The 24,630-nt window shown below is 56.9% G+C and overlaps 3 protein-coding genes and 1 long non-coding RNA gene across 11 annotated transcripts; 2 read left to right on the top strand and 2 right to left on the bottom strand.

Annotated features, from left to right (window-relative positions):
- Positions 1-221: 221 nt before the first annotated feature.
- On the bottom strand, positions 222-17,950 carry TAFA3 (TAFA chemokine like family member 3). 3 transcript variants are annotated; one of them, XM_073896138.1, is made up of 7 exons: positions 17,614-17,746; positions 5,939-5,996; positions 4,788-5,139; positions 4,550-4,665; positions 3,726-3,875; positions 2,763-2,887; positions 222-1,635 (listed from the first exon to the last, which is right to left on the bottom strand). In XM_073896138.1, exons 3-7 carry the CDS (start codon positions 4,973-4,975, stop codon positions 1,624-1,626), a joined length of 591 nt encoding a protein of 196 aa, XP_073752239.1. In that variant the 5' UTR covers positions 4,976-5,139; positions 5,939-5,996; positions 17,614-17,746; the 3' UTR covers positions 222-1,623. The 3 variants fall into 3 exon arrangements, with proteins under 3 accessions (XP_073752239.1, XP_073752240.1, XP_025727865.1); XM_073896139.1 differs by lacking the exon at positions 4,788-5,139 and having other exon boundaries at positions 17,614-17,947; XM_025872080.2 differs by lacking the exons at positions 4,788-5,139; positions 5,939-5,996 and having other exon boundaries at positions 17,614-17,950.
- Positions 8,504-9,534, bottom strand: LOC112824664 (uncharacterized). The gene is made up of 2 exons (XR_003208483.2): positions 9,363-9,534; positions 8,504-9,079 (listed from the first exon to the last, which is right to left on the bottom strand). It is a non-coding gene; the product is annotated as an uncharacterized lncRNA (long non-coding RNA).
- Positions 9,927-15,941, top strand: PPM1J (protein phosphatase, Mg2+/Mn2+ dependent 1J). Of its 6 annotated transcripts, XM_025872436.2 has the most exons (11): positions 9,927-10,260; positions 11,623-11,737; positions 12,232-12,342; positions 12,460-12,519; positions 12,803-12,915; positions 13,186-13,270; positions 13,845-13,963; positions 14,173-14,236; positions 14,389-14,496; positions 14,611-14,762; positions 14,909-15,430. In XM_025872436.2, the coding sequence occupies exons 1-11, from the start codon at positions 9,941-9,943 to the stop codon at positions 15,054-15,056; spliced, it is 1,395 nt and encodes a 464-aa protein (XP_025728221.1). In that variant the 5' UTR covers positions 9,927-9,940; the 3' UTR covers positions 15,057-15,430. The 6 variants fall into 6 exon arrangements, with proteins under 6 accessions (XP_025728221.1, XP_025728218.1, XP_025728222.1 ...); XM_025872433.2 differs by having other exon boundaries at positions 12,232-12,519; positions 14,909-15,935; XM_025872437.2 differs by lacking the exon at positions 12,232-12,342 and having other exon boundaries at positions 14,909-15,428.
- A 3,738-nt stretch (positions 17,951-21,688) lies between the features above and the next one.
- RHOC (ras homolog family member C) lies at positions 21,689-24,455 on the top strand. The gene is made up of 4 exons (XM_025872431.2): positions 21,689-21,882; positions 22,408-22,528; positions 22,848-22,978; positions 23,810-24,455. The coding sequence occupies exons 1-4, from the start codon at positions 21,727-21,729 to the stop codon at positions 23,981-23,983; spliced, it is 582 nt and encodes a 193-aa protein (XP_025728216.1). The 5' UTR covers positions 21,689-21,726; the 3' UTR covers positions 23,984-24,455.
- The last annotated feature ends 175 nt before the right edge of the window (positions 24,456-24,630 follow it).

A 24,630-nucleotide genomic window follows, 5' to 3' on the forward strand; every position in this document is an offset into this window, starting at 1 on the left:
TGGCATCATTTTCCACCCCATTACCCAAACCAGAACTAAACAAAAACAAAAAGAAAAACCCTCGAGTGGGGTGAACAGTCTTGGTTCTGCTGCTTGGGGAAGAGGAGAAAGAAGCAGGGAGGGGCTGAGATTCAGCCTCAGCCCAATCATGGGGGGGTGGGGGGGGGTCAGAATTCAGCATTGTCCTGGTTGGTCTCTACTGCCCCCCCCCCCCCCCCGCTTCAAGCTCCACACCCTCCACACACACCCTGTGATCCCAGCTGATCCCAGCTGATCCTAGCAGTCACTGAGCCTATAATTCTTTTACTGATGAGATATCCAACCGGCCCCTGTCTCTGAGTCCCTGAAGCCTGTGTCGGTCTGACTCTGCCAACCCTCAATCATGGACAGAGGCTCCATCTGGCCCTGCAAGGCCTCCCCTACTGCCCAGCAGGGCCTTGGAAGGGAGAGGACTGTGACCAGCCCTGGACTCCACCCAGAGTCTCTCTTGGAGCCAGAGCTTCTGCGCGTTCCATTCAGCTTAAGCACTCGGGAAGGGATGTGTCAGACTAGACACAATGGAGCTGCCAGCTCAGAGCACCCCGGGTGTAACTGGGGTGAATGATCTCTGGCTGTCATGGGGCCTGGTAGTAATTTGGGGGGCTGAGGGCAGAGTAGAGATCCAGTGGTCCCACATGCTGGCATATGAGTATTCTGGATTACTTCGGGTAACAGGGACCTGTTCTAGAGTCTCCCAAGAGAAATGTTGCTGCTACCCTGCCAGTCCTTTGCAGGTTCCTGTTCTTGAGCTACAAATGATACGGAAGGCCCCAGTTGAATCCCGTATCCAGGTTAAGCCAAAGGCCTTAGAGATTTGGAAGCCCAAACTGGAAGATCTTGGGCAAGTCATCTTACCTCTTTGGGACGCAGCTTCCTCATCTGTTAAAATAAGCAAATAAACAAAAACCTGAGGTCCTTGGATGGGGGCGATTTTAAGGTCCTATCCATCCCATTCCCAATGAACAGCCCAAACTAAGCCACATCTCCGCAGAGCTTTGCTGGAAAGTTGTCTGGCTTCACGTCGGCTTTCCTTCCCCAAGTCAACCCAGTCCCAAGCAAATGAGATAAAGCTGGTCTCTCATGGAGGCGAGGATTTCCTTCAGCATGTTGGCAGCTTGCTGGGCGTTCAGACTGACATGAGGGAGGGAAGTGGCAGGTGGTGAACGTGACGTCTTGTCTTCGTGCCTTGTGGTGAGGGGGTGGCTGAAGGGCTGTGGGAGTCTCACCCTTGCACCCCCAACATGCCCGCAGCGTATGGTCCAGAAGCCGTACAGAGTCCTGTACCTTTAACGTCGATTAGCTCAATCATCTTTCAACAACTCTCCAACTTGACTGGACATTCCTCAAGGGCAGGAATTGTTCTGGGTCCCCCAGGAGAACCCAGCACAACACTAGGTGTGTGGCCGGAGATCTGTCCTTATCTGCTGAGCAACTCAGTTGAAATGCCCCTGGAAAGAGTGATTCTGCACTTGGCACAGGGCGTGTGTCCAGGTAAGTGAATCTCCACTTTTGTTGGCTGATAACAATACCGTTCTTCAGTCCATGGCTCAGTCAAGCTGTCCTTTCCAGGCCGTGACCCAAGAACTATCGTGTAACCTAGAGAGCAGGCAATGGAGGAAGGCTGGAGAAGGGACTGCCCAAGACTCCCCAGGAGATATACGTCATATGAAGCTCATTGATGCTGATCCCTTAGCCCTAAAGCAGTGCAGACTGGGAGAGCATGGCTGGCTTGGCCTACACAAACGTAAATCAAGCACACCTCACCACTGCTTGCTTCAGAGTGGCAACCCAAACTGCAAGCGCAGCGATCTATGGGCGACCAACCCAAACCTATAAAACAGTGACAGATGTTACAAGCCCTGTGGTGGGTCTCACTGTCTTCTGGTCTTAACCACACTCAGAATGGCTGTCTCCCTTGCCTGCTTGCAGATAGGAAGCTCCACTTTTTCTTGCTGTAACTCCTTCTGTTCTGTGCTCTCCAAATATGTGGCTCTCTTCAGAGCCCTGAAGGCTGCCTTCTCTTCTCTGTTTATGTGTCTGCTTGTTTGCTCTGTGTGGTGGTGGGAAGGGAGGGCAGAAGGCAGAGTTCTGCCTTGCCCCAAGTGTCACTCCTCTGTACAAAGGGTGATGGCAGAGTCATGCCACTGATTAGCTATGACACACATGCAATTGCTAATGAGTTTGATAAAATTTTAATTACCCCTTGTTCCCTGGGGCAGGCAGCGAACCATGAAAGTAATAATCCTCTTGGGTGCCATCGAAATAAGATAATAAAATGAGTGGAAGATGGGTGTGAACTGTAGGGAGTTAATCCTGGGGGTTGGGGCAGGGTCTGCAGCAGGGGTGGGTGGGCAGAGTGGCTCCCCCCTGCCCCCCCCCCGCACAGATGCCCCTCCAAATTATCTGGACCATTTCCTAATTCTCTATCTTGTTCTTATGGACCTGGGAGACAAACTCACCCTAGGGAGAAGAGGAAACCAAGGCATATGGAGCATCAGGGATTAGCCCAGGACACATCAGATTTCAAATCCTGAGGCCCTAACTCCGGTCCCCACAGTGGAGACAGTCCAGAGGGACTGTCCAGCCAGGCATGTGCCCACGTAGTTCATAGATCTCACCTTGGGACATGGATCTCCTAGACCCCCGGCTCCTTTGCCTCCCTCTGTCCCACCCCACGTGAAGGGGGAAGAGTAGGGTGGGTTGGAGTGGCCATCCCCGGATACCTTGGTGGTTTTGACTTTGTGTCCGCTGCTGCAGCTCCATCCTGACAGATCCGGGAGCACTTTGCACTCCTCCCCTGGCAGGCAGGGCTCCATCTGACACCACCACTTCTGCAGGACAATGGAGGCTGTGGGAGCAGGCGGCAGTGAGGGCAGCTCTAAGCTGTCCTCGAGGACAGAGTGCAGTCAAGGGCAGGAAGTCCATGCAGAATGAAGGGTGAGTTTGCACACTGCTGGCTTTGGGTCCTGCGTTCCCCTGTCTTCCCTGACTCCTGGCTGCCCAGAAAGGCAGCACTCGGGCTGAGGCTGGGGCACACACCTTATCACATTCGATCCCACTGATCCCTATATGTCACCATAGACAGCACGGGGAGAAGGCAGGGCAAGTTCTCAAAGGAGCCCTCCGGTCAGCAGAGAGATACGGTCTTCAACATTCCCACCTGGTGTATGTGAGCAAGTGCGCACCCCAGACCAGGAGTGCAGAGCAGGCATGCGTGTGAGCACACGCCGGCACGTTTATAGTCCTGCCACGTGAGTGTGAGCTCATGAGCATGGATGGGATCGTGGGAGAGGGGTGGGTGTGAGTAACACGTGTGTGTCCACGTCAAGGTCACCGAAGAATGAGAGGCGGGTGCATGTAAGAGGCTGGTGGAGGAGCAGGAGATGAAGAGGTCAACGCCTGACGCCAGGTTTGGGAGAGAAGATTCGAGGGACAGAATGTCTAGCGCTAGGCAGGGAGTGCGGATATGGGGGGGGGGCAGGCGCAGATCAGGGCCTCTCCTTATCTGTGAAGCGGGGATGGTCCCCATCTGCCCTCCTCCCCCCAGAGGTTACCCATCATTTGAGACTGATCCCGAAAGCCCTGGGCTGGTATGAAATTGCATCCCGAGCAGATGGTGCGGCCTGGACAGGCCTTCTTATCTCTGTGATTGGGCCTTCCCTGCCAGGGCCCGGCCTCTCACTCACCGTCCACGCAGGAGGGCTTTGCCCGTGTGGTGCCGGCCACCTGGCCAGAAAAGCAAGAGCACTGGACAGTCTGGGAGCGCTCCTCGATGCGGTTCCGGTTGCAGCAGCGATGAGCAGCAATCACCTCGCAGGTGCCCTGTTTCACCAGGACTGGAGCGACCAGACAAGGTCAGGGGCCCAGCCCACGCCATCCGGCAGCCCTGCTCTCTTCCCACCTGCCCTGCTTGTTCTTGGGCCCTCCTCCCAGCCAAGGGGAGGGGTGTTCAAAGGATGGCCAACTGCAGGGGAGGAGGAGGAAACGAAATCCTCCTGCTCCTTCAGCGGCCCGATCCTTCCTTCTGCCCCAGTGAGACCACACTCATCCCTCTTTGGCAGAGCCTGGCCCTGGGGCAGAAAAAAGGTGGAATTCCCCACCAGGCCCCACTTCCTCTGGCCTCTTCCGGGTGAGGGCAAGGGCCCTGGGGGCTTACATTGCGTGGGGAGGATCATCCGCTTACACAGGCTTTAGCCATTCCAGAAGGAAAACCACAGAATTAGGCCAGGAGGCTAGACTTAAGCCTCCACCCCCGGGGCTCTCTCCCTGCAGAACACCTTCTGGCCTGGAAGGAAAGGTGAGCCACAGGTCTGCCCACACCTTCTCTGGGCTGGGATTACAGAGGGGGGCAGATTTTCCTGGGTGAAAAACAGAGAAGGAGCCAGAACCCCTAGAATCTGCATTTTACTCGGCCTTGGAGATCTGCCTGCTGTGGAATGGGGTGGGGTGGTGCCCGGCTCTGCCGGCATCCCGGGAAACCTTCCCCCAGGCTCTGCCTCCTTGCCCAAACCTGTGGGAGTTGGCGGCTGCAAGGAAGCCGAGGCAAGGTGGGTCCACAGGCAGGCCAGGGAAAGTACCAGCAGCCAGTGGCCCGTACTCCAGTTCTGAGCGGTCCTCTCACGCATCCTGCCGAGAGAAGCACACAGCCGGCTCAAGGCTGAGCAGGAGCTCCCCAGCACCCAGCCCTAGCACCATGCGCTCTGGGAGGCCCAGAGGTGGGCAGGATGCACACACAAAGTGATGAGTACCGTGGAGGGAAAGGGAGCTGGGAGACTGCCCGGTCGGGAAAGCCACAGACAGCTTTGTAGGGGAGATGCCATTTAAGAGCGTCTTGAAGGATGAACCCGACATGGTCCCTTGGAGGGCTGTGCCATGGGAGGAACAATACTGCTGACCCCCATTTGTTGAGCACTTGACCCAGGCACATCACATACATGCTCTTGCGGCCCTCACGACTGTCCTACACAGTGGGATTATTTGTACCCACGGATGAGCAAACTGATCCTCAAAACGCCTGGCGACAACTTAAACAACCACCAATAAAGGACTGGCTAAATACATCTGTGGAGCATCTGTACGAATGCAGTTATATCCAGGCCTCTGTAAAATAGAAGGAGGAAATGCTTTATGTACTGAGGCGTGCAAAGATCTCTAACGATAAGCCACTATTAAGGGGAAAAAAAACAAACAAACAAACACAAAGTGCAGGATGGTGTGTAGAAAATGCGTAAAAGGGAGGGATTATATATGTTGCTTTAATATGCATAAGCTAGCTCTGGAAAATGTACCAAAGAAAACCTAGTAACATTGATTGCCACCAAGAAAGGGAAACGGTTTACTCAGAGATGGGGGTAGAAGGGAGACTTAATCTTTCTCCCCGTTGCTTTTTTTTATTGGGGGGAGGAGGGTTGAACTGAACTGGAGGAATGTAATAGCAATTCAATTTCAACAAATTTAAATTTAGAAAAGAAGAAACGACACCAGGGCTAATAGAAGTCAAACGACTGCCCCAGGCCAGGGAGCATGTGGGTGGCAGAGCCCAGAGCCCAGAAGCCGGTCCTATTCCTACCCCACTACTATGGCTTTTCCTCGGTTCTCTTCCTCTATCCCTGATGGGTCAGGCCTCCCATCTATCCCAGAGCACGAGCTAGAAAGAGAGGGGGTCCCAAGGAAGCAGAGGCAGAAAGCAGCAGGGGGCTGCCCAGGCATACCAGGAGTCTGGACCACCCCCCTCTGCTGCACGACTGGCCCCTTGGGACATCGCTGGAGTCCCTCAGGCATCAGCAGTCCTGGCAACACCGGAGACCAAACCAAATGCCGGGACCTTGGATAAGGTGCTTGATCTCTGTCACCACCACCTGCCCTCAACTGTCTCCCCTTCAGCTTTCTCCTCACTCACCTTTTTGGGGATCTTTCAGCTTCTGTCTGTTCATCCACAGGCCTCAGACTCACCCCACCTAGACAAGTAGGAAAGATTCTTGGGGGGTTGCCAGGGACAGAGGGAGCCCATGGCCCTGCAGGAGGTGAGGGAGGGCCTGGGTGAGGACAAAAGGTAGAATGGAGTAGAGCCCAATTCTGAAGCTGTTCCTCAAGGGGCAGGGTGGGAGGCAGAGGCTCTCCTCTGCCTTGCAGACTCTGTGAACACACAGGACAGCTAGCCCCGGAAGAGTAGCCTGAGGATTCCTCTGTCCCAGGAGTGAAGCAGGGCCGATAGTGGGGAGGTGTCTAGTAATCAACGCTATCAGGGTTCTGGCCTTGGGAGGGAGCTGAAGGCCAGGGAAGGATTCCTGAGCAGGATCTGACAAAATGCTGCTCCAAGGGGCCCCTGGACAAGACCCTGAGGTCTTGAATCCTTTTGTCTCCACCTCCTATCCCCACTGCACCTGCGTCCTGTTCTGGAGCAGAGCTGGCTCCATTCTGCCACCCTCACCCCCATTTCCATGCCGGAGGGCTAGAAGGGGGTGCCTCCCGGTCTCTAGCCCAACAGCTTCTCCATTTCTCCCGAAGACCTCTCTTCCCTTAGCCTCCAAAGGGAGGTGGAGCTGAAGCATGAAGCAGGTAGGATGGTGGGGCCCACAGAGGACTAGGGGGACAGATGGAGGAAGTGGTGCCAATATCCCAGAGATGGCAGCGTTCCACGGGCAAGAGCTTCCCAGCCTTCCAGATGTATCTCTTTTCTGAGTAGGTATCTCCTCTCCCTGTCCCCTTCAGGAACCTTCATTTTGATCGTTTCAAATACAGCTTTGTCTTCTCTTAGGCAGCCTTCATCCTTTTTCCCTCTGAGCTGCCATACCCGCCAACCCAGCTCTCCCATGAACCCCAAGACCCCCAAAAATGAGGGGGGTGCTTTTGGGCTGAGTCCTCTGGCATTCTATTCCCTCCCTCAGGGAGAAGCGGAAAAGGAAGCTTCTGGGGTTTGTTCTGGGCTTCCACACTCCTGCCTCAGTTTCCCAGCCTGTTTTCCCCAAACCCAGGCGCCAGGTATGGGGAGGCTGAGCTAGCAGCCAGCACACCAGCGTGGAGGTGGTTGAGGCTGTGGACCCCGAGACGCTTTAAGTTTCCCTGCCTTCTCCTGGCCCCCGCCAGCGCCCACTCACTGCTCCAAATTTCTGAGCCCCCATCCCCAGGATCTACCTGTCCTACGGCGGTGCCCACTTGCCTCTGAGTCCCGCACCAAGACTCCGAAAGGCGGATTTCAGGCGGGAGCAGCCGGCTCGGGTGCTGTCAAGTCAGGAGCCCCGCGTCCCCCACCAAGTTGCCGCCGGGTCCCTGACGCGGCGGGACTTCGGCCAAACTGGCATCACGGTCTTGCCCGGCTCCGCTCTGGGCACGGGGAACTCCTGGCCCGCCCGGCCAGCTCTGCAAGGCTCAGCCGGGGTGTTTCCGAAGCTCCCGCCGGTAGGCCAGGGAGCGCGCAGCCGCCGCCGCCTCCCTGTCGCCGGAGGCCGTCCCCGCTCCGCCAGCCGCCGCCGCCTCCTCCCGGACAGCTCCGGGCGCCGCGCAGTAGACGCACAGACGCGCGCAGCGGCCCCTGGCGGCCGAGGCTAGAAGAGCGAGGAGACGCCGGCCGGTCCCGCCGCGCTGTCCGCAGTCCGGGTGAACGTCTCCCTGGTGCAGGCTGGGCTAACCCAAAGAGGTCCCTCAAAACTCTCCGCCTTGTGGCTTCCGGGGTGGGAGGGGGCTGCGTGTGGGGAGGGATTGCCAAGACCCCCAGGGGTTTGGAGTCTTGAAGATTCTAGAACTGCACTATCCAGTAGGATAGCCACTAGTTGTATGTGGTTATTTAAGTTTAAATACAAATCAAATAAAATCTAAAAATTGTTTTTTATTTGCTGTTGACATCACCACTGACCATCTGGTGCTGGAGCTAGGGATCTTTCTGTCCTGGCTCTGTGACCTATTTGTAGCTACATCATGGTGGGCGCTGTGAAGAGCAGGTATTAGGGAACAGGGTGACACAGAGAAATGGTAAGCCAACTGCCCCAGAAACACTGAATAATAAAAATAGCCAGGATGTTAAATTTTTTCATCAGTCTTGGCTTGCTGTTGTTGTTTATGCCATTTATCTGAGAGCTGGTTCCAGTTTTTCTTAAACAAGAGGGAAATGCCCATAGCAGCAGCATGGTCTTTACCTCCGTTTGCCTTTGCCACTCTATGGGCCTTTGGATCTGATTTGTTTTTCTTTTCTTATGACTTCTATTTTTCTGGCTGTCTCTGCCCAGAGTGTAGGTATAATTACAGCAAGTCTAAAGACCTGAACGAAGGGTCACCTGAGTGGCTCGTTCGGTTAAGCATCTGCCTTTGGCTCAGGTCATGATCTCAGGGTCCTGGGATCAAGCCCCGCATTGGGCTCTCTGCTCAGTGGGGAGTCTGCTTCTCCCTCTCCCTCTGCACCTCCCCCCCCAGCTCATGCTCACTCTTTCTGTCTCAAATAAATAAATAAATAAATATAAAAAGACCTGAATGACCATTATGAGATTTTTATTTGGAAGCGGCAAGAAAAGCCACTCCTTCTGGGGGCACATCTTAGCTCAGAAACAGAGAGGGTTATGTTCAGGGAGCATTCTGCCCACAGAGCCCAGAAATGGAGTCCCAACCATGAACTCGGTGCCAGTGATTCCTGAGGGCTACCCTGACTTGCATTAGGGCCACAGGGCCTTGTCCCCATTTGGACAGTGCACGGGGTAGGAGGTGTCTCTGGAGATGTACTGATCAATTCCCTCACAGCTGCCTTAGGAACAGGTCTCTTTGGACTCAGCACCACTTTTCCTTTACAAGCAAGCGCTTAGTCTGGCCTCTGTCTCCCCCTGGCGGTGCCTAAGGATCTTGTTCATCGTGCAGGCTCAGCCTCTGCCTTCAGAGGAGGAAGGTGAAAGAGGAGGAACCCCCACTCTTCTCTCTGCCGTTCACCTCCTCCTTAGCACCCCCTCCACGATCCCGACAAATCAGCTTGGCTCATCAGACAGAACGGAGTTTGGGCATTTGGGGACTGGCACGGGTGTGAGTCTCTAGTTGGCTGTGTGACCTCTTGCGGCAAGTCCTGTAAAATGACAGGCGCGTCATCGGTAAAAAGAACATAAAACCCACCTCGAAGGGCTGCTGTTTGGTATAAATAAAGTGCTTTGTAGCGGGCCTACTATATAGTAAGTCCGAAGTTATTGCTGTTATCCTTATTAACTAGCCCTGCTGTGGTCAGGGGAGGCCTAAATGTGGGGGGAAATTGGGTCCTGAGAAGGAAAGTGGAGTCAGAGTGGCAATCGCTCTCCCAGATCTAGAGGTGGTCATCGATGGGGAACAGCGCCGTCAGGAGCCCAAGAACTTACCTCCGGCTCCCTAATTCAGGACGGTCGGCTCCAGCCCGCGTCCTTAGCACCCTCACAGTACGCCCAGCACCAGCTCCTCGCCCTCGCTCTCACTCCAGCAGCCCCAGCCAGAGGTGTTGTCACACGAGGTGCCTCACACCCAGCTGTGGCGGAAGCTACTGGTTTCGCTCTGAAGTCACCAGCTCCATCACCCTCCGGGCAGGCTGGCTGAACCGGGGGCGAGGAGACACCACCCCCGCCCCCTGTCACAATGGGGAAGGTCTACCTGATGTCTCATCTAGAGCACGGCTGAAATAGGATGTGCTTCCCTCGGTCCCTTTCCCACAACAGCAAACCCTTCTTCCCCAAAGAAACTGAGGCGGAGCGAAGCCTGAACGCGGCGGGAAGGAGCAGCGAGCAGATGGGGCGGTGCCGGGGGCGGCCCAGAGCAGGAGGAAGTTTTGCAGCGACCCGCCCTGCCCGCCCAGAGCCAATGGCCGGGAAGAGCCCGCAGGAGCGAGCACCGCCCACCGCGCGCCCTAGGGGGCGGGGCCCGCCTCGGGGCGGGGCCACGGCCGAGGGCGGGGCAGGGAGGCAGCATGCTAAACCGGGTGCGCTCGGCCGTGGCGCACCTGGTGAGCTCCGGGGGCGCCCCGCCTCCGCGCCCCAAGTCCCCAGATCTGCCCAACGCGCCCTCGGCGCAGACCGCCGCTCCTCCAGAAGCGCCCAGGAGCCCTCCGGCGAGGGCTGGGAGCTCAGCGCCCGCGAAGACAGTAGAGGCTCGAGCGAGCTTCTCCCGACCGACCTTCCTACAGCTGAGCCCAGGGGGGCTGCGACGCGCCGACGACCACGCTGGCCGGGCTGTGCAAAGCCCTCCGGACACCGGCCGTCGCCTGCCCTGGAGCACGGGCTACGCCGAGTGAGCGCCCCCGGGAAGACCCTGGGCAGGACGGGACCCTCCCAGCCCCCATCCCGTTCCCCAGCTGGGCATCCCCGGCGCTGGGCTGCGTGCCCCTCGCCGTGCTCGGCGCGAGGAGCTCCCTTCTCCCAGGACCTTTGCTTTCCTTTGGGCTTCGGGCCGCAGCACCCCCCCTCCCCCCCCGCCGCCCTTAAGCCCTTTCTCAAGTCGGTGCAGTCTTCCTCAGGACCTTTCAGCTCGTTGACTACCCTCACCCGCGCCGCCTCAGGACCTTGTTCCCTTCCAGAGCCCGGAGGGTGGAGGGCCCCGTGGAGGATGAGTTGGCCAGTTCTCAGTCGGGGCCCCGGCAGTTTAATGGCTAAAGGAGGCGGGGTTTCAAGGAGGGGGGGTGCCCTTTTAATAGAGGAGATGGCGGCCGGAGAGACTCGCTCCTGGGCTTCCCGACCCCAGCGCCCCAGTTCTCTGTCCCTCTTACCGTTCCCCTCCCCCTCCACACCCAGAAATAGCCCGCGACACCAGGCGGCCTCCGGCTTCCCCAGGGCCGAGGGAGGGGGCCGCCCGGGGAAGCAAAAGGGTCCCCTTTGAATGCCTCTCGGAGGGAGGGCATGGCACTGGCCTGGCAAAGAAGTGGACCCCCGGTCGTAGTGGGGAGCCGCCGGCTGAACCCCAGGCCGGGTGTATTTTTAATGTATCTACTGGGAAAGTAGAGCACTGAGGGAGATGGGGGCGCTGAAGCCGCTGAGGGTGGTGGCTCGTAGACCCCGGGCCCTACCACTAGTTCCTTTAGCTTTCTGCTTGAGAAGAGTTGGTGGTTCTGTGGCTCCTGCGCAGTCCAGGTGGGCTTCCAACCCTACCCTATTTCAATTCCTGTTTCCCTATCTGGGCTCAGCGCTTCCTCACTGCCAAAGCAGCAGAAACTTTCACTGGATGATTTTAAGATAAAGGTGGGTGCGCCCATGAGGGTGGGGTGCTGTGGAGGAGGCACTAGAAAAATTGATTAGGTTTCAGAGTGGGATGGAGGGTCTTGGCAAGCAGGGTAGTTAAGACCTCCTGCTGCCCCTGCCCAGCCTCTTCCCCAGCGGCCTGTGGGGGTGCCCCCTTTGCCAGGGACTGAGGAACTGAGGCAGGAACGAGCTGCTGCTGGTCTTTTTATGAGGTGGGGGGGCCTGACACCCAGACAGTACTCCTTGTGCCTTGCCCTGCCTCCCTTCCCTTCTCCTCCTCTTTCTGGCCTGGATCCCGGGTGGCTATGACCTTTCTCGGTTTGGCCAGCAGGCTAGAGAGGGTGTGTGTGTCTAAGGTGGGGGTTATTCCGGGACCTGGCCTAGTGTCCAAGCTGATGTGGTCACTCTGGCCTGGCAGGGTCATCAACGCTGGCAAAAGCCGGCACAATGAGGACCAGGCTTGCTGTGAGGTGGTGTATGTGGAAGGTCGGAAGAGTGTTTCAGGGGTGCCTAGGGAGCCTAGCCAAGGCCAGGTAAGCCCCCACCCCCTTCCCTCGCCTCCAGAGATGGTGACAACTCTCCCTGGGGGTTCTAGGCATCCAGTTTTAAATCTCAGGCCTAACTCCTCACTCAACTAGCTTTCTACCTCTGGCACAGAAGCTTCTACCTCTGGCACAGAACTGACATTGACCAGTTAGAATGTCAGTATAAATGTTCCGCTTACACTTAGAATGTAGGTGCTCCTGTACTTACGGATGATTTAATTCATTGCCAATGTTTATTTTTGTATCTTTTATCCTCCGAGTTTGGCTTTTTTTGATGCTTTACTTTCTGACACATAATAGGCCCTTGGTGAATGAATGAATAAATCTAATTTGCCTTTCATACCAAACTCTGACCTCCTCTCTGATGTTTGTATGGTTGCCTAGAGTCTTGCTCTTCTCCTTGTATCACACACACACACACACACACACACACACACACACACACACACTCCCTCATTCACCTCCAACTTTTCCTCCACCAGGGACTCTGCTTCTACTACTGGGGCCTATTTGATGGGCATGCAGGGGGCGGAGCTGCCGAAATGGCCTCCAGGCTTCTGCATCGCCACATCCGGGAGCAGCTAAAGGACCTGGTAGAGATACTCCAGGACCCCTCGCCACCTCCCCTCTGCCTTCCGTCTACCCCAGGAGCCCCAGGTTCCTCTGATGCTTCTCACTTGGTGGGTCCTCAGTCCTGCTGTTCTTCACAGAAGGAAGTGACCCATGAGAGCCTGGTAGTGGGGGCCATAGAGAATGCCTTCCAGTTCATGGTGAGTGGGTGGTCCCCAGGCAGGAGCCTGCTAGTCAACTGGTACGGGTCAACTCTGTATGGGAATCAAGTGGCCTAAGGGGCCCTGAGTTACCCACAACACCTTTGAGGGCCTGAGCAGAGTTTGGTTCAGAGGGGAGGGAAGGGGGAGTTATACCCATGTCTGCCTTCCCCTCCTCCAGTGTGGCTTGGCCGGGCCAGTTTATTTCTGCGGATGGGGGCAGTGGTTGTGTGCCTGGAACCTGTTCTTCATTCACCCCCTCTGACCCTTCCTCACATGGCAGGATGAGCAGATGGCCCGGGAGCGGCGTGGCCACCAAGTGGAGGGGGGCTGCTGTGCACTGGTTGTGGTCTACTTGCTAGGCAAGGTGTATGTGGCCAATGCAGGGGACAGCAGGTATGGGGAGGGGGCAGGGGGTCACCCTCTGGGATGGGGGAATAGAAGAGAATGAGGTGGTGGGTGTTACAAATCAAAAACCGAAGGGAGGGATGGTGTCAGGAGCGGTCACAGACATAAGGGATGGCCTGAAATAGCCACGAGGGGAGGAAAGATGGGGGTCTGGGTGAGGAACCCCAAGGGTCATTGTGGGGAAGGCCTGGTCTTTCTGGAATTCTCCACAAGGGGGCTGAGGAGAGCCCAGCCCAAACCTTTTCTTTCTCTGGGCAGAGCCATCATTGTCCGGAATGGTGAAATCATTCCAATGTCCCGGGAGTTCACCCCGGAGACTGAGCGCCAGCGTCTTCAGCTGCTTGTAAGTAGGAATTAACCTCCCTGCTCCCATTCTTTGTTGACTCTTGTGGCTCTCTGTGGCCTGTGGCCCCACCCTCACCACCCGGACCGCTCCTTACTGGCTGCTCACTGGGAAGGCCGCTCTGCTCGGCAGCGATGGCTGAGCTGGTGGAGTGCGTAGCAGGAAGGAACGTGGGCTACTCCAGGGCTCCCACTGTGGCCCCCGCTGGGGAAGGAAGTGAAATCAGAGGCTGGGAAAGGAAGTAGCCAAGGCCCCTGAGAGGCAGTATGGTTTAGTGCTTTAAAGTACTGACTCCGGAGCTGGACTGCCTGGGATTGAATCCTGGTTCGAGTCCTTTGCTCATTGTTTGATGTGCAGATGGTTCCCTTAAGTTGCATCAGTAGCTCCTGCCTTAAGGGTTGTCGTGAGGTTAGGCGAGTTCATATACATTATTTGTATTAGAACAGTGCATGGCACATGGTAAAGAAACCCCATTTAAGGCCCTGCTGTAATTAACCTCATCTATACGGCAGGGTGTGCTCTAAGCCTAATGCCCCCCTGGCCCTCTGCTCTGTCCGGCCACTCCCAACCGCAGGGCTTCCTGAAACCAGAGCTGCTAGGTGGTGAATTCACCCACCTTGAGTTCCCCCGCAGAATTCAGCCCAAGGAGCTGGGGCAGAGGATGCTGTACCGGGACCAGAACATGACCGGCTGGTAACACTTCCTTCCGAGCTGGGGCCCGTTCCCATGGCAACACAACCAGTCCCTCACCACCAGCAGCAAGGTGGAAGCTGGAGGCGGGGCCAGTCTGGGCGTTGGGGGGGGGATGTGGTCCTTCTTAGGGGTTTGTGTGAGGAGCATGGCTCCTCAGGGAGAGGGGCTTTGATGCCTGGGTGATGCCTCCTCTACTCCCCCCTCCCCAGGGCCTACAAAAAGATCGAGCTGGAGGATCTCAGGTTTCCTCTGGTCTGTGGGGAGGGCAAAAAGGTAAACTCCACGGCAGAGGTGGGAGAGGGCAGGAGGACCCACCACAACTTGTCTAGGGAGGTGGAGGTTCTACCCCAGGGCAGGGGTGGGAGGGCCCACAGCTTCAGAGGCTGGGAGAGGGCCGTGGCAGCACCCATACCCATTCCCTTTAGGCTCGAGTGATGGCCACCATTGGGGTGACCCGGGGCTTGGGAGACCACAACCTCAAGGTCTGCAGCTCCACTCTGCCCATCAAGCCCTTCCTCTCCTGCTTCCCTGAGGTGAGCCGTATGGGGGCTTCCTCAACTATACCTTCCCTCTAGGGGCCCTGGGCTGGCTTTCTCCCAGGGTCCCTTTGTCCCCCAGCTCCTTCTCCACTCTCTTCTCCCCGCCAGGTGCGAGTGTATGACCTGACGCAGTACGAGCACTGTCCAGATGACGTGCTAGTCCTGGGAACAGATGGACTGTGGGATGTGACCAGTGACTGTGAGGTAGCTGCCACTGTGGACAGGGTGCTGTCAGCCTATGAGCCCAATGACGCCAGCAGGTAGGGCTTGTATGGCGGTGGGGGGGGGTGACAGTGGGGAAGGTAGGGACAAAGGGAAGCAATGCTGGGGGACCCACATGAGGACCTGTGTATCGCTCTTCCCATGTACGTGTTGGAACATGAATGTGCATGTGTGCTTCTGGCAGGTACACAGCTCTGGCCCAAGCTCTGGTCCTGGGGGCCCGGGGCATCCCCCGGGACCGTGGCTGGCGTCTCCCCAACAACAAGCTGGGTTCCGGGGATGACATCTCGGTCTTCGTCATCCCCCTAGGGGGGCCAGGCAGTTACTCCTGAGGGGCTCAGCCCCACCCCTCCCACGACCCTCCTGGCCTCTCCATGCTTACCCTCCGCTGACCCAAACTCTGAACTTGTCTCCCTGACCTCCTTTAGTGGTAATGTAACTGAAGAAGGGGTGTCAGTTAGATCCAAAATTAATAGCTAGTGGCAAATAAACCAGATGGATAAAAATGTGTGTCATGGGGCGCCTGGGTGGCTCAGTCGTTAAGTGTCTGCCTTCGGCTCAGGTCATGATCCCAGGGTGCTGGGATTGAGCCCCGCATCGGGCTCCCTGCTCCGCGGGGAGCCTGCTTCTCCCTCTGCCACTCCCCCTGCTTGTGTTCCCTCTCTCCCTGTGTCTCTCTCTGTCAAATAAATAAATAAAATCTTTTAAAAAAAAATGTGCGCCTTTATTTACTTTGATTAGAAACCAAAAGGCTCTTTCAGGTGGTGGAAAGAACAGCAAAGCAGTCCTAAAAATGTAGTGCTCCCAGTTTCCATCCTCCCCCTCTGCTCGTCCCACTCCATGTGCTCTCATCCACTTCCATGGCTTCATCTACCTGCTGGCGTTTTCCAAGTCAGTATTTCCCCCAGATCCTTCCTGAGCTTTAGGCCCACATGTCCTAGCTGTCTCCTGAACATCTAGACATCCCACGGGCATTTCAACTCAACGTACTTCAAATGGAATCGATTATTTCCCTACAAACGTGTGCCTTCTCCTGGTTCATCATGTCCATGGGTATCATCAGCACATCAGCCCAAGTTAGAAATCTTAGCATTGGTCACCTTTGCTTCTGGCTCTTCCCCAGCAAGTAAATCAATCACTATGTGCTGTCGATATATATATATATATATATATATATATATATATCGCAAAATATATTTCCTATTTGTCCACCTATGCGCACCCCTACTGTTACTACTACATTAGGCTTTTAACTCTGTCTCCAGGTCATGGCCCTGTATCCCTGAATGTAACCTTTGCACAGGCTGAATCCAAGTTGGTTATTCCCCTGAGAGAACATTTCAGTGGTTCCCTACTGCACCTAGACCAAAATCAACACTCAACTCTTGAGTGTGGCAGACAAGGACATTCGTGATCTGGCCACCGTGTCCTTCCCTAGCCCTATCTTTCAGCCCCACCCCCACTCTCCTGGGGGTTCCATCACTCTTTGGGCCTATTGTGGCTCCAACCCATTTAACATCTACTCATCACCTTATCTGGAAAACTTGACTTGTTCTTCAGGGCCGAGTACCCCATAGCCCTTGCGTGCCCCCAGTACAACCCCTGCCTCCTGTATATATAACTGTCTACCTGGAGTAGCAGTTAAGGGCAGAGGCTCTAGAGTCCTCCTATCCAGGTCCTGGTGCCAAACCCACCACTAGCTCTGCAACCTCTCTCAGCCTCAATTTGCTTCTCAGCAAAACGGAAGTAACAGTGCTACCTCACAGAGTTGTTTTAAGGACTAAAGTAGTTCACGTCCGTATGTAGAGCCAGGTGCATGCAATAAAGATTCAATAACTTGCTATCTCTAAGTTGTTGGTGTTTGAATTTGGACCGTTAAGTTCTTTGAAGACCGAAATCAATCTGCAGTGTATGTTTATTGAGTGGGTGAAGAGGCCTGGGCGCCAAACTTCTCTGGACCTCAGCTTACTCATTTATCAAATGTGTGGGCTGCACTTCAGAGCTTTAAAATCTACATGACTTCTGACGTTCATTCATTCAGAGAATATTTCTGGAAAAAGGTATGTGCCACACAGCATGCTAGGCAGTGGGGAGCGACAGGTGGGAGGGGGATAAAGGACAGCAGGGAGCGAGCACCAACTCTGGAGCCAGACGGGCCTGACTGTCTGAACTCTCACTCTGTTCCATACAAATCACAAAGATTTGGGCAAGCCACTTAACTTCTCTGAGCCTCAGTTTCCTTACAGGCAAAAGAAGATGGGTATGCTTAACCCCAAGATCCGTGATGAGTACTAAAAGGGCTGAACTGGGCGCCTGGGTGGCTCAGTTGGTTGAGCGACTGCTTTCGGCTCAGGTCATGATCCCGGAGTCTCCGGATCGAGTCCCGCATCGGGCTCCCTGCTCCACGGGGAGCCTGCTTCTCCCTCTGACCCTTCCCCCTCTCATGTACTCTCTCTCTCTCTCTCTCTCTCACTCTCTCAAATAAATAATAAAAATAAAAATCTTTTAAAAAAATAAAAAAAATAAAAGGGCTGAACTATGTAGCAAACAGGTCACAAACTAATGAAGTATTGGTAGACGTCTTCAACCTCCATCCTTATCCACCTTAACAGAGATACACGGGTAGGTAAATACCCGATGTGACGTATCAGACCGGGCCAAGGGACACTTGGCCCTAGCGGCACCGAAATAACGCACTGGGGATGGAAGTTGACTTCCCAGCTGGGGATCAGGAAAAGCCTCCAGGAGTGCCCTTTGAGGGGTACGCAGTAATTGGACTCAAGGAAATTCCAGGCAGGGGGAAGGGAACTGTCAAGTGGAAAGCTGGCCTGGGTCTCATGGGACCCGAAAAGTCCTCAAGGCCGGGGCGTGAGGTTGGGCAGTACTTACGCGGCAGGATTCTACTAGCTGGGGGCGGCCGTCTTCCGCAGCCCCCTCCCGCGAGGTCCCAGGGGGTGTAGGCGCGCGTGGCCGCTTGGCCACGGGAGGGCAGCAGCGGCCCTTTCCCGACCGCACCCCGAGCGCCTCACAACTTTCCCGACGCGGGTCCGCCCCTGGGGGCTGGAAGGCGGGGCAGAGGCTGAGTCTTCCAGGGGTCCCGCCCGCCGCCCACTCCCCGACCGGCCAGGGATCCCAGCCTCGACCCCCCCGCCAGCAGCAGGGGCAAGCGCGGTGGCCCCAGGCAGGGCAGTGGGCAGGCGGAGCCAAGGGCCGCCCCCCCCGCCCCTCCGCCCCTCTGCCCCGCCCGGTCCCTCCCCCCGCCCCCCTGCCCCGGCCGGTCCCTCCCTCTGCGGGTCCCGCCCCCCGCCCCGCCGCGGCGCTGAAGGAGGACGGGGCGGGGCCCGGGCCCCCGGGTCAGTCTCAGCCTCCGGCACTGGCCGCGCAGCTGGAGGCAGCGGAGCGGAAGGTACTCGGGGCCGGGGGCCGGGGTGGCGGGGCGTCGCGGGAACTCGTCCCCGCGAGAGCACTTTCGCCCTCCTCCGCTTGGCCGGAGCTCGGGGCGCCGGGCGGGGAGGGGGCTTCGGCCAGAGCGCGCCGGGATGTGCTGGGGTCGGCCCGGCTGGCCCCTCCCCGGGCCGCGGCGAGGGCCGTCCCCCACCCGACTCCGGGAACTGCCCCGCGGGGCCTCTCGCCTTCTGTGTCCGAGCCTAGGTCCCTGCCCTTCCCCTCCCGGCTTCCCGGAACCTTACCCGCCGGGCGAGAAGCCAGGAGGCAACTTAGGGTCTCCGCGAGGGAGCCCCAGTCCAGCCGCTCTGGCTCCCCGGCCGGGTGGCCCGATGTGGACCTGGGCCGGGGTGTGAGTCCGGGCACGAATCCGCCTGGAGGTGGGAATTCCCCCAGGCCGGACCGGTGGAATGGCGGGAACAGGGGCGTGGTGTGACCAGGGGGGGCTGCCACTGCTCCCAGAGGTCTGGACGCCTCCCTAGACGGTTCCTGGAGTGTACCTGGGGCGGGAGGTAGGGGAGATTGGGAAGGGTCTAGCTCCTTTTTATGTGTGCAAGAATCTCCTCCCCTCCAGACCCCTCCCTCCCTTGCACCCCGCAAACCTGGCTAAAGATTATCCTGGGGCTTTGGGCTGGGAGGGTCTGAGGCTGAGTCCTATGCTCACTTCTGATTTTAAAGTTGAGGTGGTATCCGGTTCCTCCCCTAGCCCTCAGGGCTGGCCTGCAGGGTACAGCCCACCCCGGGTCGTCTGGAAATCTAGAGAATGCTTGAGGGGAGAGAGGGTGGGATGTCTTGTCTGCCTAAAGACCCCAGGAACGTCGGGCTCCATTCCAGCCTGTGTGTCAGGGTTCGGGTGCCCCTCTTAGGGTCAGTGGGGCAGTTCTTCTGGGTCTGCCCCTCACAGGGAGCTGTTTTTCTTGCCATGTTGGCCTTGGGCCTAGTGTCCTGGCCTGGCCTAGGCCAGCTGCTCTTCTTGCCCAATGAGAGCCCGAAGGGAAAGTCTTCTCATTGAGCTGGGGGCTCCAGGTCACTTAATGCATGTCCTTGCCCCTGAATTCTGTCTGTGCTCCCACCATCTGGTGCCACCTAGACTGCCCTGCTGCCCGAGGCCAGTGGCATGCTCACACCTTAGCAGCTGGTACTCACCGTGGGGGTGACTGCCCTTCATCACCACTGCCCATCCCAGGCGGGGCTACCCCAGCTTGTTTTCGCCCAGCTGGACCAATGGAACTAGCTGGACCGATGGGACTAGCGGGAGTGGGGGGGGAGCTGATCACCGGGGCAGAATCTCCAGGGAGTACCCCCTTTTTGATGGGACTAGCAGGAGTGGGGGGGAGCTGATCACCGGGGCAGAATCTCCAGGGAGTACCCCCTTTTTGAAGGGGATCTGCTGGCATGGTGAATGCCTTCTTGCCTGTCTCTCGGGGTACCAAGGAGAGAGCCCCTTTTGTGGTAGGGAGAGTGTGGCCATGTCCTCTCAACTCCTATAAATTCTGACTCATATCCACTTCCTCTCCTCCCGGTTTTGTGCCGTGTGTGTGTGTGTGTGTGTGTGTGTGTGTGGTGTGTGTGTGTGTGTGTGTGTGTGTGTGGTGTGTGTGTGTGTGTGTGTGTGTGTGTGTGTGTGTGTGGTGTGTGTGGTGTGTGTGTGTGTGTGTGTGTGTGTGTAGAGGCGGCAGGCCACCCAGGATCCCACCGTTGAAGAGAACTAGCTTTGGGCTTGGAGCATTCGCTTTCCTGAAAGGCAGACCAAGCCAGGGCTGTGGGGTGGTGGTGGTCTGTGGGGAGTACAAGAGTTCAGCCCAGTTTGACAGGATGTGGGACTGAGAGAAAAAGCCAGGTTTAGGGCAGAGATCAGGTTACCATCCCCTCCGCTCTTAACTACTCCCTGCCTGGTTGGTGAGGCTACTGGCCCTTGTTCAGCTCTTTTTTGGGAGCTCCTCCCAGCTCGGGCTCTAGCCCCCTCCCCCTTCCCAACAGCCTCGACGGTATATCGGCTCTGGAGCCCGCCCTCTCTTCCTCCAAGGCTGGAGGCTTGGGAACCTCAGCCGGCCGGAGGGCAGCTCCTCTCCCCAGGGAGGGAGGAAGTGAGGCTCGGCTCAGGGGCAGGGAGGCTGGGTAGGTGTGATGAACTGTGCAGATGCTTGCTCGGGTGTGTTGGGGGCCGGGGACCTATGGAAACCTCAGGAAGCTGACTCCTCGCCCTGAGTCACAGGGAGGGGTGGGCAGGGCCTTGGGGTGAGCTGGACAGAGAGGGGAGGAGGGGGCTGCTCTAGGGGGTGGGTGGAGGGGACTCCCTAGTGGATTATTCTCAGTCACTCTGCTGTGGTGGATGTGTGGTTCCCTACAGTGTGGTCATTGTCCCCTGCCTGGGGCAGAGTGACCCAGTGTTGCTGCCAGGCCCAGGAGGAAGGGGGGAGGAGGGCAGACTGCCCGAATGTGGGCTGTGGGCACTGCCGGGACTGAGCCTCCTTTGTGTGACTTGGGGCTGGCTTTGGGGACAGGTTTGGGGTGGGCCGGGGAAGCCAGTTAGCTGCTACCACTGCCCTCTGTCTGGGTTTCCCTGCCTCTACTCTTTTTCCCATCTCTGGGGAGATAGATAGAAAAGGCAACAGACCCCAGAGTCTCACACAGCCCTGCCTTGAATGCCATCCCTGCCACAACTCCGAACACACGTCGTAACCTTACTGAGCCTCACTTTCCCAGTGCGTCAAAATGGGAAGCACACCATCCACCTTTGCAGGCTTCTGGGGCCTGAGGGAGATGATTTTTGTCAAAATGCTCAGCCCGGTTTCCCTTACCCACCCGTCACCTTGGGGTGCTTCTGCCAGCCTGTGGGAGAGGGACTCCTCGCTTGTGACTGGGCAGGCATGACTTGTTCTGAGTGAGGGACAGTGTGTTCTTTTTTTTTTTAATTTGATTTCATATGGATTTTTTTTTTTAGATTTTATTTATTTATTCATGAGAGACAGAGAGAGAGAGAGAGAGAGGCAGAGTGAGAAGCAGGCTCCCAAGGAGCAGGGAGCCTGATGCGGGACTCGATCCCAAGACCCTGGGATCATGACCTGAGCCGAAAGCAGACGCCCAACCATCTGAGCCACCCAGGCGCCCCGGGACAGTGTGTTCTTGATTGGACCCTAGGGATTATGAAACTTTAAAAGTATCAAAATCCTGGTAACGCATCAAGTCTGACTTGAAGCCCTGGTATATATAGCAGATTAAAGCTGGCTCTTCCGGGCATGTCCCTAATCCCCGAGCACCCCTCTAAGTGTCCAGGATCCCACAGCAGGTGGTTCCCAGGTGGGTGGTTCCTCCACCTTCCGCCTCTGTATTCTAATCTGTCTAGGGAGACCTGTCTCCATATTCTCATCTCCCCAGGGGGACAGCTCAGTTGTCTGAACAATTGGTTCTTGGCAAAAACATGCCTGAGCAAGCCCCTTTCCCTCTCTTTGCTGGAGGCCTCAAGTTTCCAGGTCTTGGGGGCCCCAGAGAAATGGTTTTGGATTTCCTGGCTTTTCCCAAAATCCACCCTGCCTTTTTTTTTGTCAGCCCCGGGCCATGGCTGCGATCAGAAAGAAGCTGGTGATTGTGGGGGATGGGGCCTGTGGGAAGACCTGCCTCCTCATCGTCTTCAGCAAGGATCAGTTCCCCGAAGTCTACGTCCCCACTGTCTTTGAGAACTACATTGCAGACATAGAGGTGGATGGCAAACAGGTGAAGGCCAAGGCCCTTCCTGTCTCCCCTGGGAACCCCGCCCTGTCACCATGGACCTTGGCTGTCCTTCCTCACCATACATCCACTCCCTGCTCCTCTCCCCCTGCTGGAACCAGTACAAGTTAGGAAGCGAAATTGTAGTTTTAGGAAATCTAGATACACCTCCTGGTTCTCTATGCCCTGACTCTGTAATCTGGGCCCCGTCCTTTTGCCTCTGAGCTTAAGTCCCTCCGACTGCAAAATGGGGATAAGGGTAAGGCTTCCTTCAAAGGTCTTTGTGACTTAAAATCAAATCATGGTGCTCCTAAACTACATAAAGATCCAAGACCCGTCTCAGGATTTCTAGAAACTCACCTTATTTACGTTGTGTGACGGTGACTCGCATTGTCCCTGGCACAGAGCAAGTGCTCAGGAGAGAGATGTTGAGTGAACCTAAAGGACCAGTGGTTTCAGAGGACCTCTGGGTGGCAGGGGAGGGGTGGAACTGGGGCCCTCAGGCAGCTGCTCACTGGCCCTGTGCGTCAGGTGGAGCTGGCTCTGTGGGACACAGCCGGGCAGGAAGACTATGATCGCCTGCGGCCTCTCTCCTACCCGGACACTGACGTCATCCTCATGTGCTTCTCCATCGACAGCCCCGACAGCCTGGGTGAGGTGGGGGTGAGGGCGTTGGAGGAAGGGCACTGAGAAGCCCTTGGAATCAACCAACCCGAGGTAGCTGTCATCTCGGCTCATTTCAGCCACCTTCGGAGATGGGGTGCTGTCAGCCTCCTGCGCTGGGAGGACGCTGGCCCTTGGGAGGGCTTGGTGGGTGGGGGTACTGTGGGGGGGGCTCAGCTGTGAAAGGGACTGTTGTGCCCAAGAGCCTCTAACACTGCTGTGGGGAGAGAAGGGGGCCCTGGGGGTGGGGGAGGGAGCTTTCTAGCCTAAGTGGAGGCACCGACACCTGTTGGGACACATCTGTGCAGAAAACATTCCTGAGAAGTGGACCCCGGAGGTGAAGCACTTCTGCCCCAACGTGCCCATCATCCTGGTGGGGAATAAGAAGGATCTGAGACAGGATGAGCACACCAGGAGAGAGCTGGCCAAGATGAAGCAGGTGGGTGGGGTGGCCAGGCCAGGAGCCCCTGGAGGGGCTGATGACCCTTGTAGAGCCTACTCTCCAGCTGACCTCCCCTTGTGAGGTGGTCAGGTTTGCCTCCTCCTCCCCGGTGAGGAAGAACCCCAGCAGGGTCCTCAGTCTCAGGTCCTGATGAAATTGTGAGGGAACGGAGTGACTTGTCCAAGGTCACCTGGCATTTTAATGTCTTCATCTGTTGTCCATTCGGTTTGGGTTGGGACTATTAAGAGTACCCCTGTACTCATAGACAGCTTCTGACAATAGGTGTTCTGCTCGGGGTGTGCAGGCTGAGCCATCAGGGTACACCTGGGAAGGTATGGGCATTGGAAATGGTTGGAAAGCCCATGGAGTGAGGGCCCTGGCTTACCTGGTTAAGTGGCTCTCTGGCCAGAGGACTAGAGTCTATATGAAGTTGCCAGGATGAGGAATACAGACTATCCTGGAAGGATAATTATGGCAGAGTTTTAAGCTGGGTCACACCTGTATGTTAGAGAAATTCCTTTGGCAGGCCTAGAGCCTGGATTGGAAACGTGAGAACAGAGGTGGGGGCGGTTGGTTAGGAGGCGCTGGATACTGTTCGGGGCAGAGGAGGGTGTACCATGGATATGGGGCCAATGGAGACAATTTTTAATGTAAATGTTAGTGGCTCGGGTCCTGGCCTAGAAACTGCCCAGGGTGGCTGGGGCTTGGGTGCTCTGTGGGGTGAGGGCTGGAGGAGATTATTTGTTCTAGTTACACTTTACAGGTAAAGTGGGGAGAGGTACACTTAGCCAGCGGCGTCCTTTGACCTCTGGCCTTCTGTCTTCTCAGGAACCCGTGCGATCTGAGGAGGGCCGGGACATGGCAAACCGGATCAGTGCCTTTGGCTACCTCGAGTGCTCAGCCAAGACCAAGGAGGGGGTGAGGGAGGTATTCGAGATGGCCACTCGGGCCGGCCTCCAGGTTCGCAAGAATAAGCGCCGGAGGGGTTGTCCCATTCTCTGAGACCACCCAGGCCTCCCCTATTCCCCCCCCTTCCCTTCCCAGGGGTGCAGAAGCTGCCCACCTCCTGGCCCCACCCTCTTAGGGCTCCTCGTGGAAGCCTCCCTTTTCAGCTCCCTCCAGCCCAGGACTGCATCTGAGTTTCCCCAGCGCCACCAGCCCCCAAGGTGGTGGTGGTGGTGGTAGGCCGGCCCTCCCTCCCCACACTCTGGGTACCTAGGGCAAATTCCTGCCCTTCCAGAACAGAGTCCCTCCTGCTGCTGCCTCAGTCCAGGGGTGGGGCTCTCGATCCCTTAGGCCTTCCCCAGAGGATCATCACACACCAGCACTTTACACACTTCTGGCTTACAGGAGTGTCTGGGGTAGGGGACTGGGAGGGTGTAACCCCAAGCCCCGGGTCCCTGGCGTCTCTGGACAGGGACCTTGTCTCTGGCTCTACTTGGTGGGGGGCACGAATAAAGGCCACAGGCCCCAACATATGTGTGGCAGCTTCCTGTCTTTCTCTCCTGGTCCCTGTCTTGGCCGTGAGCCTAGAGTCCCATCTCTCCCAAGTTGATTGCCAGGCTGGTCCCCAGTCTGCAAAGGCAGGACTCCCGGGCAGGCAGGGTGGAGTCTTGGAGCAAAGGATGAGGTCATGCCTGGCTCTGGGC

This window comes from Callorhinus ursinus, unplaced genomic scaffold, assembly GCF_003265705.2.
Source record: "Callorhinus ursinus isolate GAN/ISIS: 27379988/994484 unplaced genomic scaffold, GSC_fseal_2.0 scaffold9, whole genome shotgun sequence".
Lineage (NCBI taxonomy): Eukaryota > Metazoa > Chordata > Mammalia > Carnivora > Otariidae > Callorhinus > Callorhinus ursinus.

Excerpts from the sequence above, each read along its gene's own strand:
- TAFA3 (XM_073896138.1), bottom strand. The coding sequence starts at position 4,975 with ATGTATGTGATGTGCCTGGGTCAAGTGCTCAACAAATGGGGGTCAGCA. Across the intron at positions 4,666-4,787 it reads CAGCTCCCTTTCCCTCCACG|GATGCGTGAGAGGACCGCTC; the intron begins GTACTCATCACT and ends TTCTCTCGGCAG. Across the intron at positions 3,876-4,549 it reads GCAGCCGCCAACTCCCACAG|TCCTGGTGAAACAGGGCACC; the intron begins GTTTGGGCAAGG and ends TGGTCGCTCCAG.
- RHOC (XM_025872431.2), top strand. The coding sequence starts at position 21,727 with ATGGCTGCGATCAGAAAGAAGCTGGTGATTGTGGGGGATGGGGCCTGT. Across the intron at positions 22,529-22,847 it reads CGACAGCCCCGACAGCCTGG|AAAACATTCCTGAGAAGTGG; the intron begins GTGAGGTGGGGG and ends ACATCTGTGCAG. Across the intron at positions 22,979-23,809 it reads AGCTGGCCAAGATGAAGCAG|GAACCCGTGCGATCTGAGGA; the intron begins GTGGGTGGGGTG and ends CTGTCTTCTCAG.
- PPM1J (XM_025872433.2), top strand. The coding sequence starts at position 9,941 with ATGCTAAACCGGGTGCGCTCGGCCGTGGCGCACCTGGTGAGCTCCGGG. Across the intron at positions 10,261-11,622 it reads TGGAGCACGGGCTACGCCGA|GGTCATCAACGCTGGCAAAA; the intron begins GTGAGCGCCCCC and ends CTGGCCTGGCAG. Across the intron at positions 13,271-13,844 it reads GCCAGCGTCTTCAGCTGCTT|GGCTTCCTGAAACCAGAGCT; the intron begins GTAAGTAGGAAT and ends TCCCAACCGCAG.